Raw genomic sequence first — 9,789 nt, forward strand, 5'->3', positions numbered from 1 at the left:
CACGCACACTGACACGCACACTCACACTCACACTCACACGCACACTCTCACACGTTATGCACCTTTAAACAGGCCGGCTGTGTTTCCTCTACTGTAGTTTTAGTGGTTGGCCAGGTGAGTTTTCCAGGTGTGATGCGTCTCTGGATCATCAGCTGAGCGTTAGTGAAGCACTCCAGAGCTTTAGTAAATCTACAACACATCAAACACAGACAGGAAATGATGTCAAAGACATTCAGCATGCAGTGCGGCAGCGTTCAAAATCAACACACTCACCTATTCTCCTTCAGGTAAACTCTGCCCATCCCATAATGCACCAGCGACTGAAACTTCCTCTCTGACGACTCTAATTTGGTGAACAACCGCTGAGCTTCAGCCAGTTCCTTCAAACACAAGAAACAACACAATCAATGAACAACAACAACTAAAAACACAGTATATTTGTATTCGGCATCTGAGATGTTTGTAGAATAGCCTGCAGGAGCCAAGGGCTCTTTTAGGCCGCATGGCCTTCAAACACAGTCCTCAGATTAAAATAATGAGGCAGACACTGAATAATCACTCTGTGGTATGTTAAGCATAGGCTAGTTGGCAGTCTGGAGTATAGGGGAGTTTCCAGGAAGAGAAAGGGAAATGAGATGAGTGGTAACAACGATCTCTTTGAGATCAACTCTGTAAGTGTAAACTGCGAGTGAGACGGTCAGATGTCCTGCAGGCATCTCAGCTTCGTTGTCTTGACCAATAAAGTCTGATTTCTGCATCTGAACTCCTTGATTTGAGAGATTCAAAGTCAGACTCGTGCAGTGATGCAGTGAAATCTCTCTGGCGGTAAAGTCATATGACTTCTGTCACGCTCGTCTCCTGCAAGTATTTGTGCGCGATACGAGTAAAAGACCATCAGCCGGTAAGCGTTCGCACTCGGTGTAAATGAAGCCATCGTTCTTTTATGTTGCATTTCAGGTAAACATGTGGTGCATTACCTCAGGCTGTCCGATCTCCAGCAGGGCCATTGCATATCCATACATCAGCACAGATTTATCTAGCTCTGTCAAACCCAGCTCCTGTCAGTCACAGAAATACACTAATGAACGAGGATCCAAACCATTGACTTTACATTACAGTCACATATCTCAGACACACAGTACCGTGGTCCCGCTGGCCTCCAGGATCCTGAGCGCCGCAGAGAAGGACTGCTGAGCGTTACGACAGCGCTGGTCGCTCAGAGCTGTGTGAGCCTCCTGAACAGCAGCACAGAAGCGATCTCTCCTCCCCGCCTCGCTCTCGTCCTCCTGCAGACACCACAGCAGCGTCAGAGCACACACACTCACACACTCTCACACAGAGACACACTCTCACACACACACACACACACACACACATACAGAGACACACACACACGAGCACACACACACACACACTCTCTCTCTCTCTCTCTCTCTCTCTCTCTCTCTCTCTCTCTCTCTCTCTCTCTCTCTCTCTCTCTCTCTCTCTCTCTCTCTCTCTCTCTCTCTCTCTCTCTCTCTCTCTCTCTCTCTCTCTCTCTCTCTCTCTCTCTCTCTCTCTCTCTCTCTCTCTCTCTCTCTCTCTCTCTCTCTCTCTCTCTCTCTCTCTCTCTCTCTCTCTCTCTCTCTCTCTCTCTCTCTCTCTCTCTCTCTCTCTCTCTCTCTCTCTCTCTCTCTCTCTCTCTCTCTCTCTCTCTCTCTCTCTCTCTCTCTCTCTCTCTCTCTCTCTCTCTCTCTCTCTCTCTCTCTCTCTCTCTCTCTCTCTCTCTCTCTCTCTCTCTCTCTCTCTCTCTCTCTCTCTCTCTCTCTCTCTCTCTCTCTCTCTCTCTCTCTCTCTCTCTCTCTCTCTCTCTCTCTCTCTCTCTCTCTCTCTCTCTCTCTCTCTCTCTCTCTCTCTCTCTCTCTCTCTCTCTCTCTCTCTCTCTCTCTCTCTCTCTCTCTCTCTCTCTCTCTCTCTCTCTCTCTCTCTCTCTCTCTCTCTCTCTCTCTCTCTCTCTCTCTCTCTCTCTCTCTCTCTCTCTCTCTCTCTCTCTCTCTCTCTCTCTCTCTCTCTCTCTCTCTCTCTCTCTCTCTCTCTCTCTCTCTCTCTCTCTCTCTCTCTCTCTCTCTCTCTCTCTCTCTCTCTCTCTCTCTCTCTCTCTCTCTCTCTCTCTCTCTCTCTCTCTCTCTCTCTCTCTCTCTCTCTCTCTCTCTCTCTCTCTCTCTCTCTCTCTCTCTCTCTCTCTCTCTCTCTCTCTCTCTCTCTCTCTCTCTCTCTCTCTCTCTCTCTCTCTCTCTCTCTCTCTCTCTCTCTCTCTCTCTCTCTCTCTCTCTCTCTCTCTCTCTCTCTCTCTCTCTCTCTCTCTCTCTCTCTCTCTCTCTCTCTCTCTCTCTCTCTCTCTCTCTCTCTCTCTCTCTCTCTCTCTCTCTCTCTCTCTCTCTCTCTCTCTCTCTCTCTCTCTCTCTCTCTCTCTCTCTCTCTCTCTCTCTCTCTCTCTCTCTCTCTCTCTCTCTCTCTCTCTCTCTCTCTCTCTCTCTCTCTCTCTCTCTCTCTCTCTCTCTCTCTCTCTCTCTCTCTCTCTCTCTCTCTCTCTCTCTCTCTCTCTCTCTCTCTCTCTCTCTCTCTCTCTCTCTCTCTCTCTCTCTCTCTCTCTCTCTCTCTCTCTCTCTCTCTCTCTCTCTCTCTCTCTCTCTCTCTCTCTCTCTCTCTCTCTCTCTCTCTCTCTCTCTCTCTCTCTCTCTCTCTCTCTCTCTCTCTCTCTCTCTCTCTCTCTCTCTCTCTCTCTCTCTCTCTCTCTCTCTCTCTCTCTCTCTCTCTCTCTCTCTCTCTCTCTCTCTCTCTCTCTCTCTCTCTCTCTCTCTCTCTCTCTCTCTCTCTCTCTCTCTCTCTCTCTCTCTCTCTCTCTCTCTCTCTCTCTCTCTCTCTCTCTCTCTCTCTCTCTCTCTCTCTCTCTCTCTCTCTCTCTCTCTCTCTCTCTCTCTCTCTCTCTCTCTCTCTCTCTCTCTCTCTCTCTCTCTCTCTCTCTCTCTCTCTCTCTCTCTCTCTCTCTCTCTCTCTCTCTCTCTCTCTCTCTCTCTCTCTCTCTCTCTCTCTCTCTCTCTCTCTCTCTCTCTCTCTCTCTCTCTCTCTCTCTCTCTCTCTCTCTCTCTCTCTCTCTCTCTCTCTCTCTCTCTCTCTCTCTCTCTCTCTCTCTCTCTCTCTCTCTCTCTCTCTCTCTCTCTCTCTCTCTCTCTCTCTCTCTCTCTCTCTCTCTCTCTCTCTCTCTCTCTCTCTCTCTCTCTCTCTCTCTCTCTCTCTCTCTCTCTCTCTCTCTCTCTCTCTCTCTCTCTCTCTCTCTCTCTCTCTCTCTCTCTCTCTCTCTCTCTCTCTCTCTCTCTCTCTCTCTCTCTCTCTCTCTCTCTCTCTCTCTCTCTCTCTCTCTCTCTCTCTCTCTCTCTCTCTCTCTCTCTCTCTCTCTCTCTCTCTCTCTCTCTCTCTCTCTCTCTCTCTCTCTCTCTCTCTCTCTCTCTCTCTCTCTCTCTCTCTCTCTCTCTCTCTCTCTCTCTCTCTCTCTCTCTCTCTCTCTCTCTCTCTCTCTCTCTCTCTCTCTCTCTCTCTCTCTCTCTCTCTCTCTCTCTCTCTCTCTCTCTCTCTCTCTCTCTCTCTCTCTCTCTCTCTCTCTCTCTCTCTCTCTCTCTCTCTCTCTCTCTCTCTCTCTCTCTCTCTCTCTCTCTCTCTCTCTCTCTCTCTCTCTCTCTCTCTCTCTCTCTCTCTCTCTCTCTCTCTCTCTCTCTCTCTCTCTCTCTCTCTCTCTCTCTCTCTCTCTCTCTCTCTCTCTCTCTCTCTCTCTCTCTCTCTCTCTCTCTCTCTCTCTCTCTCTCTCTCTCTCTCTCTCTCTCTCTCTCTCTCTCTCTCTCTCTCTCTCTCTCTCTCTCTCTCTCTCTCTCTCTCTCTCTCTCTCTCTCTCTCTCTCTCTCTCTCTCTCTCTCTCTCTCTCTCTCTCTCTCTCTCTCTCTCTCTCTCTCTCTCTCTCTCTCTCTCTCTCTCTCTCTCTCTCTCTCTCTCTCTCTCTCTCTCTCTCTCTCTCTCTCTCTCTCTCTCTCTCTCTCTCTCTCTCTCTCTCTCTCTCTCTCTCTCTCTCTCTCTCTCTCTCTCTCTCTCTCTCTCTCTCTCTCTCTCTCTCTCTCTCTCTCTCTCTCTCTCTCTCTCTCTCTCTCTCTCTCTCTCTCTCTCTCTCTCTCTCTCTCTCTCTCTCTCTCTCTCTCTCTCTCTCTCTCTCTCTCTCTCTCTCTCTCTCTCTCTCTCTCTCTCTCTCTCTCTCTCTCTCTCTCTCTCTCTCTCTCTCTCTCTCTCTCTCTCTCTCTCTCTCTCTCTCTCTCTCTCTCTCTCTCTCTCTCTCTCTCTCTCTCTCTCTCTCTCTCTCTCTCTCTCTCTCTCTCTCTCTCTCTCTCTCTCTCTCTCTCTCTCTCTCTCTCTCTCTCTCTCTCTCTCTCTCTCTCTCTCTCTCTCTCTCTCTCTCTCTCTCTCTCTCTCTCTCTCTCTCTCTCTCTCTCTCTCTCTCTCTCTCTCTCTCTCTCTCTCTCTCTCTCTCTCTCTCTCTCTCTCTCTCTCTCTCTCTCTCTCTCTCTCTCTCTCTCTCTCTCTCTCTCTCTCTCTCTCTCTCTCTCTCTCTCTCTCTCTCTCTCTCTCTCTCTCTCTCTCTCTCTCTCTCTCTCTCTCTCTCTCTCTCTCTCTCTCTCTCTCTCTCTCTCTCTCTCTCTCTCTCTCTCTCTCTCTCTCTCTCTCTCTCTCTCTCTCTCTCTCTCTCTCTCTCTCTCTCTCTCTCTCTCTCTCTCTCTCTCTCTCTCTCTCTCTCTCTCTCTCTCTCTCTCTCTCTCTCTCTCTCTCTCTCTCTCTCTCTCTCTCTCTCTCTCTCTCTCTCTCTCTCTCTCTCTCTCTCTCTCTCTCTCTCTCTCTCTCTCTCTCTCTCTCTCTCTCTCTCTCTCTCTCTCTCTCTCTCTCTCTCTCTCTCTCTCTCTCTCTCTCTCTCTCTCTCTCTCTCTCTCTCTCTCTCTCTCTCTCTCTCTCTCTCTCTCTCTCTCTCTCTCTCTCTCTCTCTCTCTCTCTCTCTCTCTCTCTCTCTCTCTCTCTCTCTCTCTCTCTCTCTCTCTCTCTCTCTCTCTCTCTCTCTCTCTCTCTCTCTCTCTCTCTCTCTCTCTCTCTCTCTCTCTCTCTCTCTCTCTCTCTCTCTCTCTCTCTCTCTCTCTCTCTCTCTCTCTCTCTCTCTCTCTCTCTCTCTCTCTCTCTCTCTCTCTCTCTCTCTCTCTCTCTCTCTCTCTCTCTCTCTCTCTCTCTCTCTCTCTCTCTCTCTCTCTCTCTCTCTCTCTCTCTCTCTCTCTCTCTCTCTCTCTCTCTCTCTCTCTCTCTCTCTCTCTCTCTCTCTCTCTCTCTCTCTCTCTCTCTCTCTCTCTCTCTCTCTCTCTCTCTCTCTCTCTCTCTCTCTCTCTCTCTCTCTCTCTCTCTCTCTCTCTCTCTCTCTCTCTCTCTCTCTCTCTCTCTCTCTCTCTCTCTCTCTCTCTCTCTCTCTCTCTCTCTCTCTCTCTCTCTCTCTCTCTCTCTCTCTCTCTCTCTCTCTCTCTCTCTCTCTCTCTCTCTCTCTCTCTCTCTCTCTCTCTCTCTCTCTCTCTCTCTCTCTCTCTCTCTCTCTCTCTCTCTCTCTCTCTCTCTCTCTCTCTCTCTCTCTCTCTCTCTCTCTCTCTCTCTCTCTCTCTCTCTCTCTCTCTCTCTCTCTCTCTCTCTCTCTCTCTCTCTCTCTCTCTCTCTCTCTCTCTCTCTCTCTCTCTCTCTCTCTCTCTCTCTCTCTCTCTCTCTCTCTCTCTCTCTCTCTCTCTCTCTCTCTCTCTCTCTCTCTCTCTCTCTCTCTCTCTCTCTCTCTCTCTCTCTCTCTCTCTCTCTCTCTCTCTCTCTCTCTCTCTCTCTCTCTCTCTCTCTCTCTCTCTCTCTCTCTCTCTCTCTCTCTCTCTCTCTCTCTCTCTCTCTCTCTCTCTCTCTCTCTCTCTCTCTCTCTCTCTCTCTCTCTCTCTCTCTCTCTCACACACACACTCTCACACACACACACTCTCACACACACACACTGCTGTGCCTCACACTGACCGCTAGAGGGCTCGTTCTGTCCGAGACGGGTGTGTGTTTGCTCCGGACCGCCGGCTTCTCTGGGACACCGGACGAGCCTTTCTTAGTCTTTCGTGGACTCATTTCACTAGGACAAATTCATCAGGAATAAACATATTACAAGCGGCTCAATGAAATCAGTCCATTGTTTTCTAAAAGCAGGAGCGGATTCACTCAAGGGTGCATTCCACAGGAACAGATACGAGCGCACAGAAGGAGCTGACAAACCCCACAGAAAACCTGCAAACCTACATCCTCATTACGATCACTCAAATACTATTAGACCGTGTTAATATTTTGATTTAGATTTGAGTTTAATACTTTGTTCTCTTCTTCATCGTAGTTAAACTCATCGTAGTTTTATTTTTTAAATAAAAATAAAAATGTTTATTGCATGCTAGCTGAAATTTAATGCAGTTAATGCTTATTTAATTGGTAAGACTCTACAATAAGCTCTGATTAGCAAAGCATTAACTAACATTAACAATGAGCAAAGTTAATAACGCTGGTTGAGTTGTTCAGCATCACACACACATGGTGAGGAAACAGCCGAAATAAAGTCAACATTCTGTTACTGTCTGAATCATCTGAAAGCTTCAATATGACGTTAAATGAAATGAAAGTGAATCTAGCCAGACTCACGTGACCTTATTTTACTGTCATTGAAAATTCACGTTTCATCTTAAAGTTGTGTGGAACAAAACACTCTTCATAAGTCATATCAGTTTGATATTTAACATTAAATATATATATTTTTTTAAAGATATTAAAAATTAGCCTTTTCCCTGTCATTTTCATAACGATAACCCGGTTAATTACCTCTTCGTGTCTTTGAGTCTGTCAGTTCTTCCGTCAGCATTCGCTCGAGCTCCTGAATTCCCTGAAAACAAGTGAATTATGGGATTAATGCGTCGCATGACAAAGTGAATCAAGCTCTCCTGCGTTCAAGAAGATCAAGAACCTGCAGGACCAGACCAACCACTCACTCCAAACACCCGTCGCTTCTAGAAACGAGCGCGGCGGCATGAAGGAGTGAACAAACGTGCACTCACACACACTCTCACGCGCACTCACACACACACACTCTCACACACATACACTCACACGCACTCACACACACTCTCACACACACTCTCTCACACACACACACACACACTGTCTCTCTCTCTCACACACACTGTCTCTCTCTCACACACACACTGTCTCTCTCTCTCACACACACACTGTCTCTCTCTCTCACACACACACACTGTCTCTCTCTCTCACACACACTGTCTCTCTCTCACACACACACACAATCTCTCTCTCACACACACTGTCTCTCTCTCACACACACACACAAACATCATTTTGTCATAAAGCAGCTTTCAGTAGCGCAGTGCACATTTAAACTGAAGCTTCCAGTTATTAGATCATGCCGGCATCCTGTCAACTACACCAAAACACCAGAGAAGAGCAAAGCAGGAGATGAAGTGATGATGATGATGATGATCAAAAGGAGGAGTTTATTGTATAATCTTAGTTGTGTAGGTTTCAATGCTCAGACTTCATCTGACCAGCACAGATCCAACAAGTGTTTTTACACCACAAGCCATAACAATGGAAAGTTACTGCTTCACAACATCATCCAGTCACGATAAAAACCTTGCAATGGAGACAGTCTCTTATCTCTTACTCATGAAGACAAATATCCCTTAAAACCACACAATAATAAGACTAAACAACAATAGTTTATAAAATATAATAATGATCCAATGAGTATATAAATGGTTTAAATGATTACTATGAATGATTATATGATTAAATGGAATGATAATAAAAATAAGTGATAACTGAATGAGTACAAAAGAAAGTAAAACACAAATGTACGGTTGCTCTCTTGAATCCTTAGATCCTTCGTAGTGGAACTGAGCTCAATTGTACTAAACGGCCAATGCATGTTCAACACTAAGCAAAAAAAACCTCTCAAGCATCTCCTCCTTCCTCACCTGCGGTGTCATCCTGGTCTTTCCAGTTTTCAGATTGCTGGTGTTTGGGAGAAGAACAACATTACAGCGATTAGACTTCACACCCGCGTGATAAAACACAAAATCACATTCACAGCAGGGTTATTATCTAAAACATTTTTACCGCACTGTAGTACTAACTGGAAATAAATTATTGAAAAACTAAAACTGAACTAAAAATAAACAAAACCTAAAGAGAGGAAAAAAAACTTAATGTAAAAAATGTATATTATATATTAAGTAAAAACAAAAGCTAATAAAAATGACACACATGAAATTAACAAAAAGCAATAAAAACAAATTTAAAGTATAAAAATAAAATCTAATCTAAAATATTATGCAAACTATAACAGTACATAAATAATCGTAAAATAACACAGTATAGTGCAAGCGTCTGTGAGTCTCATCTCACCGAACTCTCCAGGACTGAAGACTGAGACGTGGCTTCCGGCGGACGACTGGACTTCTGATGAGGACCTGAAGAATCGCCGGCCGCGTGTGATCTGCAGTACAAAACACACCTAAATCATTCCCTCACACAGCAGGACGAGAGCAGCACTACAGCATTAACAAGCACTAACCTGCTTTTAGAAGAAGTTTTCTTCGTTTCGGGTTTCTTGGTCTTCATCTCTGCTGGAAACACAACACAAATGAAGCGCTCTGCTGCGGTGGCTCAGCACTGAAGCCGTGCTGAAGGATCAGACGTTACCTCTGCTCTCCTGCAGCTCCGTCTGGAAGCGCTCGTGCTGCTGCAGCAGGTCTTTCTGTCCCTCGGTGTCTGCGCCGCAGGCGTCCTGAGCCAGGAGGTTGGCCGTCAGAGCTTTCTGATGTTCCCCCAGATAGAACAGAGCGTCACAGAAGCGGTAGTGACCCTGAAAGCCCAGAGAACACATGGCATTAAAACCCTGACAGAGCTGCGGCTCTCTGGTGCAGCTCCACCAGATTCACCACAGAGCTGCAGAAAATCATTCAGAGGATCTCAACTAATGGACGGACGCTTTTCAGACTCTCAGAAGCAGAAGTCGTCGTAGTCGGGAAACTCCGACAGCGCTGAACAGAAACACTAACAGAACTTGTGTTAACATTCGCTCCGACAGCAAAATAAATCATCTGGTACATTAATATGTGAGCAGTGTTAAGTCGCTGGGGTATATTTGTAGCAATAGCCAACAATACATTGTATGGGTCAAAATTATAGATTTTTCTTTTATGCCAAAAATCATTAGGATATTAAGTAAAGATCATGTTCCATGAAGATATTTAGTAAATTTCCTACCGTAAATATATCAAAACTTAATTTTTGATTAGTAATATGCATTGCTAAGAACTTCATTTGAACAAATTTAAAGGCGATTTTCTCAATATTTAGACTTTTTTGCACCCTCAAGATTCCATATTTTCAAATAGTTGTGTCTCAGCCAAATATTGTCCTATCCTAACAAACCATACATCAATGGAAAGATTATTTATTCAGCTTTCAGAATTTTTTTTATAATTTTTTTAATTGACCCTTATGACTGGTTTTGTGCTCCAGGGTCACAAATATCTACCAATGGAGAATGAAAACTCGTTTTCCCCTTCAAATTAAGTATATTTTTTGATATTGTTCTTGTTTTAGCCATAAACTCACTTTATTTTGATCAGTTTCTCAGAAAACAAGACTTCTTATCTTCAG

The 9,789-nt window shown here is 45.6% G+C and overlaps 1 protein-coding gene across 1 annotated transcript in view; it reads right to left on the bottom strand.

Moving 5' to 3' along the window:
- Positions 1-9,789, bottom strand: part of LOC107747360 (E3 ubiquitin-protein ligase TTC3-like) — a gene marked incomplete at its 3' end in the record, with an annotated part of 27,916 nt that overhangs the window by 4,425 nt on the left and 13,702 nt on the right. Inside the window, exons 16-21 of the mRNA XM_016561830.1 lie at positions 6,928-6,988; positions 6,091-6,196; positions 1,143-1,286; positions 978-1,058; positions 274-380; positions 54-189 (exon numbers count right to left, since the gene is read on the bottom strand). Coding sequence (XP_016417316.1) covers positions 54-189; positions 274-380; positions 978-1,058; positions 1,143-1,286; positions 6,091-6,196; positions 6,928-6,988 — 635 coding nt within the window. The remainder of the gene's footprint in view (positions 1-53; positions 190-273; positions 381-977; positions 1,059-1,142; positions 1,287-6,090; positions 6,197-6,927; positions 6,989-9,789) is intronic.

Source organism: Sinocyclocheilus rhinocerous, unplaced genomic scaffold (assembly GCF_001515625.1).
Source record: "Sinocyclocheilus rhinocerous isolate Xijiao unplaced genomic scaffold, SAMN03320098_v1.1 scaffold1220, whole genome shotgun sequence".
Classification (NCBI taxonomy): Eukaryota; Metazoa; Chordata; class Actinopteri; order Cypriniformes; family Cyprinidae; genus Sinocyclocheilus; species Sinocyclocheilus rhinocerous.